The following is a 15905-nucleotide window of genomic DNA, read 5'->3' as shown; positions in this document are numbered from 1 at the left end:
TGCCTTTGTGGTAGTCCTGCCAATGACACACGAGCTGGATCTAGTCATGAGGACATGGCAAAGTCCAATTTGGGGACAGCCAGTAAAGAACTAGCCTATTCTGTCCATCAACATCGATGATATAAAATACAGAGTCCAGGCTCACTGTCTTTTCCACTACACTCTCAGCGTAATTCCTGACTATTTAAGCATCTGCACAGATGATTCTTTTTCATTGCCGTCAGTCCTCTCTTTAAATGAGCTCATCCTTTAACACTCCTTTTTACCCAGATTACTCATTCCAGTGGTCTTTCTTAACCATTTATTGCTAACAACAGCAACCTTTCTATAGAGCCCAATTCCTTCCATCATCCTCATCCTCAAGCGGTACCTTCATCTGTATCCAACCATACTGACAGACTACCAGAACAAACAGAACATTTATTCTTCCATCACTCTACTGTTATTGAAAAATTTTAAAGTCCTTCCTTCCTTTTCCAGCTCAGATTCCACAGTCTTTGAGGATAACTACTCTCCAGCCCCAATTTTTTTACCTTTTCTAGCTTCACTGCACTTGTTTGGTTAAACCACATAGCTTGAGCCAACTCCTTGGTTGCTCTGAGTCTGTGTACATGTACACTGCAGAAGAAAGACACACCTTTACTGACTACTCTCACTTCAGATTACCACCAGCTTCAAACAGGCCCATAGCACACCGGGACAGATTGCTGTCATTCTCCATTGTCTTCCACACCATTTCCCACATGACTATTCTGTGCCTTCTTGAAAACTCCTTCTCTGTGTTTACTGGCAATGCATTCCTAAGAGAGTATAAACAGTCAGAAGACTGACCAGCATTTTTACCATTGCATTTTCTCACTTACACTAAAGCTATATGCCTGTCTGTCTCACCTCCTAATGCAAGTAAGGCTATTCTGTTTACTGTTCACATTTCCTATCTCATCTCCATCATCTATGAATACTGCTCCAGAGTTCTGCATGGCTTCAGGAATTCTCCTCTCTGTGATGTTATTCCTCAATTATAAGCTACATTTCAAGTTTTTAGTATGTATGTATTTATTTATTTTTGCTCTCTAAGCATATTTAGTCATGTATGCAAATTTATTTATAATTGTATTTAAAATCATAGGCATAAATATATTTGAAATCTCAAAAACATTTTAAAAATAATCATTGTGTTGAGAGAAATTCTACCAAATATTAAGGAGACAATATTTTAAATACTGTTGATGAATTTGTAGGAATTTCTGTTAATATTCAGAATGCTCAGTTTTCAAAGTATAGCTAACTAATAAAGTTTTATATTATCAATAGTCCAAGCCAAGATAAACATTTATACTGAGATTCATTGTTAGTGAGAATAGATATTTCCAACAGCTTCCAAAAATTATATGAAATTATAGCCTATTTTGTAAACAAATACTTTATCTATAAATCCTTTTTTTAATATATCACAGCTCCTGTATCTATGGCTCAGGAACATCATGGGAGAGGAAGCAGAAAGATTGTAAAAACCAGAATACCAGGAAGTCTGTGGTGAAACATTTATAGTTGCTCCTATAAATGGCTGGAGCAACAAAACTGGAACAATGGTTACATCAATAGACGTGCTAACTCAGAAGAGGGAAAGTGTCCCGGGGTCCCACCCTTAGACAAAGAACCAATTCAAGCAACCAATGACTTCTAGAAAATGGAGAATTAGAAGTAAAATAATTATAAGATTATCAGATAGCTAATATTACTCCAGGAGCAAATTAGTATACAAACAAAAGTCAGTATTAAATTGATGAAACATACATTTTCCTTGTAGAAAAATTATTAACTTTGAAATTTATGTCAAATTACATACCAACTGTAGGATTGTAAAAATATTGGATAAATCGATTTTCTGGTTCGGGTGACTGAAAGGTGTGAACAAATTGATGAGTTGCACTAGTTTCATTTTTTGCTACATCTTCTAGATAGAATGCCTGTTCCAAAAGAATTTGCCATTGCACTTGAGTTCGACGGTGCCTTTGAACTGAATAAATGACCTTAAAAACAAAAAAGGGATAAGCCGGTCAGCATAACTAAACAGTAGGTCAACTTTTTGCTGGAGAATGGGAGTTTTTTGTCTTTATCTTCATAAGGTAGTATTAATGGGATTTCCCAAATGACAAAGATATTAATATTTTGAAATGACATAATACTTTCTCATAACAGAACAGGTGTAACTCTTATATCCAACTGCCATTAGTACCCTTGTCCAGAAACACAAAGTTAAAACATTTTAACAATAATAAGATCAATAGTTTGGGATATATATTTCATTTGCATACACACACATTTGGGGTCGGGGGTGCTTGCATGTATAATTTTGGGCATGTGGGAGGCAGAAGTCAATATCAAGTGTCTTATCCAATTCTCTACCTTAGTTTTTGACACATGGTCTCTCACTGAACCTGGCTCTAGCAGATTAGGCTAACCTACCTGGCTAGAGGTCTGCTTAGCTCTGCCTCCCAAGCACTAAGAACAGGTACACACCACTATGCTTGGCTTTTTATATAGGTATTGGAGACTAAGTTCAGTTTCTCGGACTTGAGTTGCAAGCAGTTTAACTGCCAAGTCAACATGCACAGAGCCTTTCAACCTAGCAATAATTATAAACCTAATTCACATTTCTAATTGTATGTAAAATAGCTACAATTAATAATTAAGGTTACCTGTTTATGCAATTTTACCAAACTTTTTTCGCTTGGATAGGTATTACGCTTTTCATCAAAATCTTCATAATCATCCATATTTCTACCCATCTTTTCCTGATAATCTGTAGGGCACTAAAAGAAAATCATTTTATAAAATCTTAATATATCTTTAATAAAAATTTAATAAATCTTAATAAAAACTTTATTAAAAATTCTTCATTCTGGAAATTTTTAATTTTCTCAAAAACATTTTCTTCTTTTATTGACATCTCTAATTGTTAATATTTTTCACTAGGTAACATTTTCAAAAGAAATATTTCAAAGGAATGTTGAGTTTCTTTTCACTTCTAATATTTATCTTTATGCTTAGATATACTACTCCCTGGAGACTGGGAAAGGCAAGGGAAGCATACCTATATGAAGTAACTACTATTGAGAGGATTATTCTAATAACAGGCACTTGATGAAACTTCAATTATTTTCCCAAATAATAAAAAAGAATCATAAAAAATTTAACGTGCTAAAGTTCTGAAAAGCCACAGTATGCGAAGTCCTGAGTTCAATTCCCAGCAATCTTATGGTGGCTCACAGCTATCTATAATGAGATCTGCAGGTAAAACATTGTATATATAATAAGTAAATCTTTAAATAAAGTAACAAATGAGAGAAATGGTTAGAAAATTTATTCTTATGACTATGACTTTAGCTAAAGGAACAGAAGCTAATAATAACCAGTAGAAACATTTAGAACACAGGAAAAGAAAAAATTCAGTGGTAACTTGGGCACATAAAGGTAATTGTGGAACTTTTCAAATAATTATTTCAGAAGCATACAAATATACTCGCAATTCAATACACCTCCATCAAAATCATAGCACTATGGCCTATCTATTAATTATCCATGTAATTTATTTCATAGTAATTATCATAAAATTACATGTGAGAAGCTGGTTGCAACATTACTGCTATCTTCACACTTCAAGGGAAAATGCTGTCAATTACCATCAAACTTACAATAGTATAAGAAAAACTCTACATATAATTGACTGTGTTTATGGTAAAGATTTATATTAAAGTCCATCTGGAAAACCTCAGTCATATGCTTTTTACCATATTTTCCTATGTGAAATATTAATTTATAGTAGTATATAAGATATATGCACTAGAAATTGAGGGAATATATATAATGATTACCTTTTTAAGTATCGTATCAACACATTTTCTCAGTGGGTGGTTATACTTAATGCTTTCATTTACTTTACGAACCTCCTATAAAAACAGTGAGAAAAATAAAAATATTTAGGTTTCTCTTCTTAAATGATAATAGCACTAAATACTATTAAGTCTCAGATTTTTAACTTCAACACAAATTATTTAGCATTATAAAAAGTCTTTTCCAGAAAGAAAAAGTCTTTTCACAGAATAAAAGTTATTAAGAGGAGTCAACACAAATTATTTAGCATTATAAAAAGTCTTTTCCAGAAAGAAAAAGTCTTTTCACAGAATAGAAGTTATTAAGAGGAGGTATAAAATTATGAAGTATTCAAATAGTTGTATTTATATTCTTGCTATTTTATAAATTTCTAAATTTATTCTCTACGGCTTGCTTATTTCATACAATAAATGCTAAGTATTATTTAGCAGTTCAAAAATATGTAATACGTGTGTGTGTGTGTGTGTGTGTGTGTGTGTGTGTGTATTAAATGAAATTTTCTCATCCAGGCTCACAATGCTCCCTCTAAGAGCCAAAGATCTCTAACAAATACCTTAACAGATATGAGAAGTCCCGTTTTAATTTTTTGGTCAGGATTAGGCTATTGTTAGCACTTTTAAATCCCTATTGCTGAAAACACCCTGCACTTTGGACACAGGGCTCAGAAGCCCCTAAACTAGAATTGATTTGAAAACCTCATCCTTGAGGACATGCCATGAAAGCTTCCAAAGGGCAGAAGATGCCATGAAAGCTTCCAAAGGGCAGAAGCAATCAACAGTCTTACTCAGCCATGATGCCTATGAACCATGACAATGAAGGGCATGGCAAGATACCAACTTTCCTAATAAGCACAGTCAAATGGAGTCCTCACCCCTCATCAAAGATACTTCTCGTTGCAATAGAAAACCACAACGAATCAAATGTATAGTTTAGAGCAAAGTCCCAAGGGGTACATCACTGTAGATGGGGCATGGGAGGAGGGTGGATGGGGGTGAGGGTGGGATGGGGAGATGACAGAAAGACTACAAGGGGCAGAAGATCAAAGAGTTGTGAGGTTGTGTCTCCTAGGATTGTCAGAAGTTACACCCATAAAGTCTCACGAATATGACTGCATAAACACGAGCTGAATAAGGACAACAACCACAGGCATTCGAATGTGCACGGGAATATCACGAAGCCTCAGCCCTACACAAAGAACTAGAGGCAACTAAGGAATGCTAAGAGTGCGGTGAATAAATCTTTCCAGGGAAGAAAGAGCACACCAACTGGTTATCCAATACCAAATGGTCAGTAGCGAAGTCCTAAATACAAATAACATTATACAGACTAAGCAGCTTGTATTTAGAATAGATATGATATCACACACACACACACATACACACACACACACACACATACACACACATGCACATGTTCAACAACAAATGTATGTAACAACAATTAGTTCTTTTTTTAAAAAAAAAAAAGACACCATAAATTTGAAAGAGAGAAAAGAGGGACAACTGGGAATGGGAATGGTTGGAGGGAAGAAAGGGAAGGGATAAATGATATAATTATATTATAATCTCAAAAAATAAAAGAAATGGTAAGAATTCAAAAAGGATCTGTTAACTTTTATGTTTCTAAGAGAACTGGGTTAGAATCTATACTGCTGATCAAAATTAATTATCTCATTATCAATAACATCACTTAATGTTTCATAAAGTACCCACAGCTTCCCAATAATAGTATTCTAGGGAACCCACAACACACTGACTTATTACTTGTTTACTTAGGCCACACTGCCTGTTGGTAGGGTGCTAGCTAAAAGAGTACCACATAAGATGAGAAGATGTGTGACAGTCTACATTCATTGCCAACTCCCCAGCATCAAGAATCACCTTAGAAACAAATCTCTGAGCACATCTGTGGGGGATCAGCATTGTGTTAACTGTGGTAGAAAGAGTCACCAAAATATAGGCAGTACCATTCCACGGGCTGGGGTTGTAGTGTGCATTCAAAGGAGAAAGCTAGCCGAATAGAAGCCCTCATTGCTCTCAGCTTGCTGACTGTGGATATGATGTGAACAACTATCCCGTGTTCTCCTGCCATGTTTTCCCTGCCATGATGCACCATACCCTCAGACAAAACTGTGAGCCAGAAAAAAAATCCTCCCTCTCTTTCTTAAACTGCTTAAATACCCTCAGGTATTGTATCATGGTAGCAAGAAAAATAACTAATAAAGAAATTTGGTAGAAATGGGATCATTACTGTGATAATCTGACCACATGGCTCTTTGGAACTGTGGCCTGGAAAGGTTCTTCAATTGCTATAAGCAAAGTTTAACAGACCATTCTGGCGGGAGTTCAAAATACAAGAATATGGAGAGACACATAGATGTGGAGGATCATCAACTCATGAGGTTTCAGAGAGGATCAAGGGCACTATCAGGATAGAAACCATGCTTGCTTCATTCTGGCAATGAATCTAGCTGTATTCTGCAAATGTCCTGAGAAACTGGATGAGGCTGAATTAAAAGGTAATAGACTACTTTAATAGTTTTTTTTATTTAGTGTAAATACAATATATGTAAACTTAGGTAAGACTTCAATTACATATTTAACTTCTTTATTGCTTGAGAATTTCACACATGTATATAATGTGTTTTAGTCAAATCCATCTCTCACTTACTCTACTCTAACTCCTCCCTTATGCCACTTTTTCCTCCCAACTTCATATGCTTTTTTTTTTTTAAATCCACTGAGTCCGCTTAGTGCTTCCCATTTGTACATGGAAATAGGAACATCTATGGGAGTATGGGTAGCCTCTCGGAGGCCATATCCTTGAAGAAAATTGACTCCTCTTATTGTTGTAGGGATGAATTACCAAAATAGCTCCTCAGCTATGAGTGGGACTTCAAAACCCCTCTCCCATTTATGCTGGGATTCCATGTGGACTATGTTCTTTAGTGGAGGAAATTCAAGACAGCACAGCATTCAAGTTGTATCATGGCTATCGCTCACTGTTTTCATTCAATTCTACGGTGAGAGATCAAAAAGATATGGCTCGGGTTTGGTGAAGAAAAGTGTGTGAACTATAAAGTTAGAGGGATTAGGGAAGAAGTTCAGAGGACAAGAACCCTTACACTGAAGATCCTGTGAAAAGGCAAAATCATTTAGAAAGAGGGAGTCTGAACTAAGAATGCCACTAGAGGGGTTTCCTACTCCAGAAAAAGTCTAATCAGACAGAAACTACATCAGCAATGGTCTAAAACGGGTTGGACTTCATCTTGACCTGGCAACAGAACATGGCTGTTTCATTCACATGGTATAGGTTTTATAGGCATGGAGGATGGAAACAGTGAAAGGATCACAGAGGCACGAGCATAGGTTCCAGAAGACAAGTGAGGTCAGGCAGATTGTGGCAGGGTCAGATTTCCTGAAAGAAGGCCCTCTGGGGCCACCTGTATCAAACTGTGAAGGTGAAGCCTAAGTTGAAATGGAAACTCAAGGATGTTGGAGATGCTAGGACCATGGGAAACCTACCATGGAAAGCACTGCCATATACCAAGAGAAAGACTGTGTTACAAGTGGCAGAGCTGGAGGAGAGGGGCTATGCAGCTCTTTTGAGCCCAGATAATTCTGCCATGAGCCCCAGATGCCTGGCTTGCAACTACAGGAGTTAGTATTTTCCTGCTGGTTATGATTTAGTATAAGCTTTCCTTATGATGTCCCCATTCATTACTTTTGGGGTGTGCCGCCAAATGTTTTTACTTCTTTTTGATTGTACAGGGACTCACATTTAAGAGATTGTTCAAGTCTCGGAAGAGACTCTGCACTTACACTTTTGAACAATGCTGGAACTGTTAAAGACTATGGAGACATTTGAATATGGACTTAATCAATTTTGCTTTATGAGATGACTATGAACCCATGAGGACAAGGAGTGGGAGGTTCTGCCTTAAAAGTGATATGTTTGGATATCACATTGGCAGTGGGTAGACTTGTGATGGCTTACACTGAGTGTCTACTTGACAAGATCTGGAATGACCTTGGAGACAGATCTGTGAGCATGTCTGTAAAAGATTTTCTACATTAGGTTAATTGAGGTGAGAAGACCTATCTTAACTTAGACTGAATAAATAGGGGAAAGTAAGCTAAGCAGCCACATTTCTTGCTCTGCCTTCTGACTGGAGACCCTGCATCCTGACACGCCTATGACCATACCTTCCTTGCCATGATGGACTTTCCCCCTCAAATTGTAAGCCCAAATACTCTCATCTTTCTGTAAGTTGTTTTTCCCAGTTATTTTAACACAGCAATGAGAAAAGTAATCAATGGAACAAGGTATTATCAGTCAATTTCACTGACTAAAATTAACATATGGTGATAAGTATCCTAATGAGTATTAAAAGGCATAAAAGGGAAGAGGAAATGGAAATGGCTCGGTGAGTAAAGTAATGCCATACTATCATGAGTATCTTGGCTCATATCTCCAGAACCCATGTAAAAAGCCAAGAATAGTTAGTGATGCTCTCTTGTAACCCCCCGAACTGTGAAGGTGGGGACAGGGAGATCCCTGAAGTGCTTTGGCCTGCCAGTCTAGTTGAATCAATGTGCTTCAGTTTCAGGAGATACCCTATCTCCAAGAAATAAAAGTGGATATCAATCAACAAGAGATATGCAATAAAGACCTTGGGACTCCAAATGCATACACATAAGACACATAATAACAAGTAAACCACACACACACACACTGGGGGGTGTTAGAAACAGAGTCACAGAAACTTTGGAATTAGTATTTCCTAGGAATCACAGTATCATGATATTTGTGAAATAAAATATTAGAATCACTATTCTATATATAGAAAAACAAAACAAAACAAAAACCCTGCATGTTAGTCCTGGAATAAAGAGAGAACAAAAGGGATATTTTTAAAGAACATCTGGAGTATTCGAGAAGGGCTTTAAGTGACAGGCAATGAGAAGCAGAGAAACCATCTGATATACTAAGAAAATTATGAAAAAATTTATGTGACAGAGTAATCTTAATATATGAAGCCTTCTTGCTAGCAAACATAAAAAAATGAGAATACAAAATAAAATTGACCTATAAATATGTAAAAGGATATTCATGGTTCCAAAAATTCCAAATTCCAAATGAGTTTTCTTATAAAGTTATGGAACATTTCTATCATGTAATAGAATAGGCTCATACCAAAACCAACATTATATACAGTAAAAAGTGATCTATCTGGAGAGTAATTTATCAGAAAAATGAAAATATAATGTATGCATACTCTGAATAATTGATATCAACAGACACTGCTCCTGTAAGGAACTTAGCTTACTGAGGAAAACAGACAATTAAACAAAAAGATAAAAGAAAAGTACAGAATGTTCTGAATGAGCACAATTTAGTTTAGGAGTCTTTCTGATGAACTGATCATTTAATGTGAAACAAAATAAAATGAGTAAGCGTCAGTCAATTAAAAGAAAGAACAAGAATATTTCCAAAGGGACAAGGACAGTGAGTACCAAGGTCTCCAGACAGAAGTGAGAGAGCTGTATCAGGAAGAACAGAACAACTACAGAGAAAAGGACAGTAAAGGCTTGGCTAGTGAGTGACCAGGCTGGAGAAACAATAGTCAAGACTACTCAGAAATCTTACTAGAATTCATTTTGAGATATGTTTGTTCTAAATATATGTCTGGTAAAATTAGATTTAATCTTTAGTTTTAGATTTTTTACTTATTTTACAACTTTTTGAGACAAGGTTTCCCTATATATAGTTCATTCTAGATTTGAATTTGCTATATAGCTCAGGCTGGCCTTGGAGTCACTTTCCTGACTTAGCAAGGATTACAAGCATCTTTGCTACTATGGAAAATATGCATGTGATCTGGGCATAGCAGCAATTTTTGAAGGTCACCCCAGATGCTATTACATTATATCTTTCCATTTCTAAGTTGCCCTAAAGTTTTTAGTTAGTACAAATTTATTTACTTCAAATGTTAACTATACATATGAAATAGTATGCTTTCCCTTGAAATTATTTAGCCCGATTAAACAAAGACAGGGACTGATAAAGTTAACTTTTCACATTTGCTGTTTGTTATAAATTTAAGGTTTACTCAATAGTTCATTTTTAAAGTTTGGAAGGCCTTTGAAATATGAGCTTGTTTAGGAGGCCAACGCCTTATCCATTAAATTTTCTGGTATTTGCCTAGAATCTTGTTAGCTATTAACATTCTAACAACTCTTTAAACCCCTAGTCAAATCTTTTTCTGATCTCTCTTGAGATTTTGTGAAGCCTCTCCATATTGAAGCACATCCAGTATACCACCCACTTTTATCATGTTCCATAAAGGAATGAATGTATAGTCTTCTATTCTAGACAGTTAATATAGTTATGGGCACAGTTCTGCTATCTATGTAGAATAGTTGTGTTTTTTTTTCTCAAAACATCTATTAAAAAAGAATGCTATCAGTCAGTATGTGGTACAGGCCTGTGATCTCACCCTGGACACCATAATGACATAGTAAGATACTGTCACAAATTAAAAAAAAAAAAAAGAAAGAAAGCAAAGGAAGAAAGAAAGAAAGACAGACAGACAGGGAAAGAATAGGAAGGAGAGAGGAGGTGAAGGCAAGGGAAGGAAGGAAAGCATAGGAAAAAAGGATGTCTTCTTTTTTTTACACGGAAATTTTTCTCTTATACAAGACATTTAAACCCTACCACTTTCAGCTGATGAATAGTACACTGAAATAAGACGCGAGGCACAAAGCCAGGTTTTAATTTTCTTGTCTTACTCCTAAGGGCGCTTCTCTAATAACAGAGCATTTCTCTATTTCATTCAGACATTCTTGGTTCATCTAAACTGGCCTGTAATCCCGGCTACTCAGGATGCTGAGGCAGCTGTATCACAAGTACAAAGTGAATTCATAGCCGAGATAGAAAACTTCATAAACCTGTAACTATTTGAAAGAAATAAAAAATAAAAATGAATGAAGAGGTTGGGGATACAGTACAATGGTATACAACCACTGAGTGTGAGTGACACATTTGGTTCAATCCTCAGTACTGCTAAATAAACAAAAGACACTGAAACATTTGACTTGTATGTGTTGAAGAAACAGTAAATGAACTGGCAAAATTCAAATTCTTCAGACCTGCAAGAACTTAATCCAACTTTAGGGCAGAACATTACCAAATAAAAAATTATCTTCTTTCATCAAATGTAATGTTTAACTAAATATAAATCTTTAAATACTTAAAAGATCAAACTAAATATAAAAATGTTCATCTCAGCTCTCAAAAGACACTGACTTTGAAACCATGTTCTTAGGGACAAAAGGCTGTCTGAGCCACCCAATCTGCGGTACTTTTGTTATAGCAGCCCCATGTTGCGAATATAAGATGCTTCCTGAAGAATTCTTGTTTCTTAAGACATAAAAATGAAGCAAGTTGGGAACAGAAGGCTCAGAGACAGAAAAGAGAAAAGGATAATAGTTAAGAATCAGGGGTCTTCAAACTAAAGCAAATCTAGTAGTCTCCCACCTGTTCACAGTCTGAGACACAAGTTTTACCCTCATTCATTTACATAGAGTCTACAGTTGCTTTCAGACCACAATGACCAAGCAATCCCAATAGAAACCATCTGGCTCTTCATATTTTAAAAAGGGTCATGGTTGCTGTTAAAGTGTGAACCAAAGTTTCATCTCCTGGCTCCCCTTATTAGTTGTGTGTACATAAGGAAGCTATTTCAACTCTCAGGACTTCATTTTCTTCATTTATAAAATAGGAATTAAAAAGAAAATCTATTTTGTAACACTGTAAGAATTAAATAAAGTGACACCTGAAAAATGAATTTGAGCTATGCAAACCTACTTGCATGCATTATTTTTTTAAATCTCTGACAAGTTAATAAAATTCACAAAGGATCAGCACAACCTAGAAATGATGAACAACTTTTCAAATTAAGTACTATCAACAAATAAAAGATATATATATATATATATATATATGTCATATATATGACAGCCTATTTTAGCATTTACTATCATAAAATAGTCATCTACCACAAAAGTTAAAATTAATCAATACTCTGACAAAACATTTACAGACCACACATGGCACCATTTGTAGTCAATAGAGACAGAGTATTAAATCAGAACTACTTCTGTAGAATTAAATTTGCTTACCTCCATTACATCCTCCAGGTTCTCTTCCGCATCTGCTTTCTCTGTCATCAGTTTGGCTGCCTTAAAGTAAGTCTTCATGAGTAGATAACCCCTTTTGGCTCCATTCCAGTATGATCGAGGAATCTCCACCAAGCCATACCCCAATAACAACACAAGAAGAAACAGACCCCATGTGTTGGCAGCAGCTATCCCTATAGTCTGAAGTTGGTTCCTAAAAAATAGGAAAATATAAGCACATGTCTGATAAATATAAATTTCAGAAAACTGTCCAAAAGGATAAGTAGGACTTCATATGAGGAAATTTTCAACTCTTTTAAGTCATAGCAGATAATCCATGTATTTTAATGTAAAGACAGTGTGATTGTAAAAATAGACTTTAATATGGAAAAAACTACTTCAATTGTAGTCAAAATCAGAATATAGGATAATACATAGAGCGCATACACATGTGCGTGTGCGCACACACATTTCCTCCACAGAAAACATTTTTCACGAGGTGCTTCCTAAATCAGATTAAGTAAGAAACCCCTATAAATAGTTAAATTAACTTGTGTTATGGTTGACTTACACCAACAACGAGACCTATCTCTACTCTTTTATATATAAATTTGGAGATAATATACATATTAGAAATCATATTCACAAAATGGATTTAATTTATTGAGATATATTAACCTAAAATAACATTAAGAAAAGCTATTCTGTTAAATTACAACAAGGCAAACAGAAAAAAAGGTAAGTTCCTATAGAGGGAAAATTCATTTTTGAGCATTTATAAAATTTGAAATTCTATTAAAAATATGTTCTTTACCAGACGGTTGTCAAAACATTAATCTATCACATAATAGTTATACTTAAACATGCCATTCTGCATTTTCTTTCTTAGTAATATGTATTATTCAGGTACTCCTTAAGGGGTATCTGTAAGACATATAATCTAGCATGCGTGTCTGTTTACTTATATGTATGCAAAAAGTTCATTGTAAACAGTACGAACATATATAGAACAGTGTTAAAAAGACTACTTTTCTTACCATTCTAAATGCAAACGTGGGTTTACAGCCACATAAATTAGAAATGCTCCAAATATCAGCAAGTAAGTGCCATAATAGATCGCATTCTCAATCAGGGCTGTTTTTATCTTTCCAGTAATGGAAAAGCCTCCAGATCTTGCATATGATTGCATAAAAGGTAGGAGAATCCTAGTCGGATGGAAAATACATGATTAAAAACTCAATTATGTATCTGTATAATCTGAAAATACCCCAAATACAAGAATCTCAATGTATCACTCTTATCCCTAATAAATTTTATTATGGGTAGTTACATGTTAATATTGAATGAACCATGATAACTATTTTTATAATATTAAATTTTGGGAAAAACAAAGGTCCTAAAAAGGTTACAACGGCATGCAGAGTAGAACAACATGAGCGACTTCAGAGTACCTAGAAGGCCTAAGATTAGGTCTTTGAGTCCTCATGAAGAGGCCAGAGGCCAGAGCTGTGGTACATAACTGTAATCTTAGCACTTGGAAAACTGAAGCAAGAAGATTGCTGATTTAAGGACAACTTGGGTTACATAGTCAGACCCTGTTTCAAAAAAAAAGACATAAATAACAACAGCATTTCTACAGGACAACTTTGGACTACATCCAAAGAATGAAGAAACTTTAAAAAAAAAAAAAGCACAGGATTTCAGATGGGGTGGAGATCTGCTGGGGCCTGAGGAGTGGGGGTGGTCATTCCTGTGAACCTATGATATAGGATTCCCCTCTGTATGCTCTGAATACTATTGGTTAATAAAGAGACTGCTTTGAGCCTATAGCAGAGCAGGGCAGAACTTAGGTAGGTGGGGGAAACTAAACTGAATGCTGGGAGGAAGGAGGTGGAGCCACAGAGCTACCTACAGAGACAGATGCAGAACCTTGCCAGTAAGCCACAACTATGTGGCGATACACAGATTAATGGAAATGGGTTAAATTAAGATGTAAGAAGTTAGAGCTAATAGGCCAAGAAGTGATTTAAATAATACAGTTTCTGTGTGGTTATTCCAGGAGTCTGGGCGGCCAGGAAACAAACAAGTGGCCTCCTAAAACAGACCTAGGACTGCAGGATGTCCACAACACAGGTGGACAAATGGAATGGAATCAAAAACCCTAACATAAATCCACACACCTATGAACACTTGATTTTTTTACAAAGAAGCCAAAATTATATAATGGAAAAAAAGAATATCTTCAACAAATGGTGCTGGCATAACTGGATATCAACATGTACAAGAATGCAAATAGATCTATATCTGTCACCCTGCACAAAACTCAAGTACAAGTGGATCAAAGACCTCAACACAAATCCAGTTATACTGAACCTGACAGAAGAGAAAGTGGGAAATAGCCTTGAACTCATTGGCACAGGAGAAAACTTTCTAAATAGAAGACCAGTAGCACAGACGCTAAAATCAGCAATTAATAAATGCGACCTCATGAAACTGAAAGGCTTCTGTAATTCAAAAGACACCATCAATAGGACAAAACGGCAGCCTACAAAATGTGAAAAAATCTTCAGCAACCCCACATCTGAGAGAGGACTGATGTCCAAAGTATATAAAGAACTCAAGAAACTAGGCATCAAAAAACCAAACAATATAATTTAAAAATGGGATACAGATCTAAACAGAAAATTAACAATAAGAGAGCTTGAAATGGTCAATATACACTTAAAGAAATGTTCAACATCCTTAGTCATCAGGGAAATGCAAATCAAAACAACTCTGAGATTCCTTTTTACACTTGCCAGAATGGCCAAGAAAAACACAAGTGACAGTTCATGTTAGAGAGTACGTGGAACACTCCCCCACTTCTGGTGGGAGTGCAAATTTGTACAGCTGCTTTGGAAATCTATATGGTAGTTTCTCAGAAATTTGGGAATCAATCTATTTCAAAACCCCAGCTATACCACTCTTGGGAATAAACCCAAAAGAAGTTCAATCATAACACAAGGACACTTGCTTGACTATGTTCATAGCAGGATTATTCATAACAGCCAGAAACTGGACATCTCTCAACTGAGTAAAAGATAAAGAAAATGTGGTATTTATATAAAGGAGTATTACTCAGCTTTTAAAAACAATGCCGTCATGAAATTCGCAGACAAATGGATGAACTTGAAAAAAAAATTATCCTGAGTGATGTAACCCAGACTCAGAAAAACAAACATGGTATATACTCACTCACTCATAATTGGATATTAGGTGTAAAGAATAACCATGCTACAATTCACAGCCCCACAAAGACTAGGTAAAAAAGAGGGCCCAACATGGGACACCCAGATCTCCCTGGAAGGGGAAACAGAAGAGATTTTGTGGATGGACTGGAGGTAGACGGGGATGGGTACATGAGGAATCAGTTTGGGGAAGGAGGGTGGAAGAAGAGAGTACTGAAAGAGATGACTCAAAAGGGGATGCATTTTAGGGTCAGACAAAAACCTGGTGCAAGGGAAACTGCCACAAATCTACAAGGATGAGCCCAGTTAAGAATCCTAGCAGTAGTGGATACGTAGTCTAAACTGGCCTTCTCCTGTAATCAAATTGGTAACTACCCCAATTGTCATCAGAGAGCCTTCATCCAGTAACTGACAGATGATGCAGACAGTCAAGCACTAGGCTGAGCCCAGGGAATCCTACTGAAGAGATGGAGCAAGGGTTGTACAAGCTGGGCGGGAGGTGGGAGGGTCAGAGTCTTTCACAGAAGCAACTGGCCTACTCCAGTTGTAAACTCCATAGGAGTTTACAGACTACGGACCGACAGTTAGGGATCCTGGATGG

At 36.1% G+C, this 15905-nt stretch overlaps 1 protein-coding gene across 2 annotated transcripts in view; it reads right to left on the bottom strand.

Moving 5' to 3' along the window:
• The window catches only part of Lmbrd2 (LMBR1 domain containing 2), a 50553-nt gene that overhangs the window by 17508 nt on the left and 17140 nt on the right, over positions 1 to 15905 (bottom strand). For both annotated transcript variants that reach the window (XM_048429114.3, XM_048429105.3), the window contains 5 exons: positions 13115 to 13282; positions 12081 to 12291; positions 3879 to 3953; positions 2703 to 2816; positions 1850 to 2033 (listed from right to left, as the gene is read on the bottom strand). In XM_048429114.3, the coding sequence (XP_048285071.3) occupies positions 1850 to 2033; positions 2703 to 2816; positions 3879 to 3953; positions 12081 to 12291; positions 13115 to 13282 (752 nt within the window). The remainder of the gene's footprint in view (positions 1 to 1849; positions 2034 to 2702; positions 2817 to 3878; positions 3954 to 12080; positions 12292 to 13114; positions 13283 to 15905) is intronic.

The sequence above is a fragment of the Myodes glareolus genome, chromosome 15 (assembly GCF_982192425.1).
Source record: "Myodes glareolus chromosome 15, mMyoGla1.1, whole genome shotgun sequence".
In the NCBI taxonomy this organism is placed as follows: domain Eukaryota; kingdom Metazoa; phylum Chordata; class Mammalia; order Rodentia; family Cricetidae; genus Myodes; species Myodes glareolus.
Note: the sequence above shows the minus strand (reverse complement) of the source record. Positions and strands in the feature narration are given on the sequence as shown.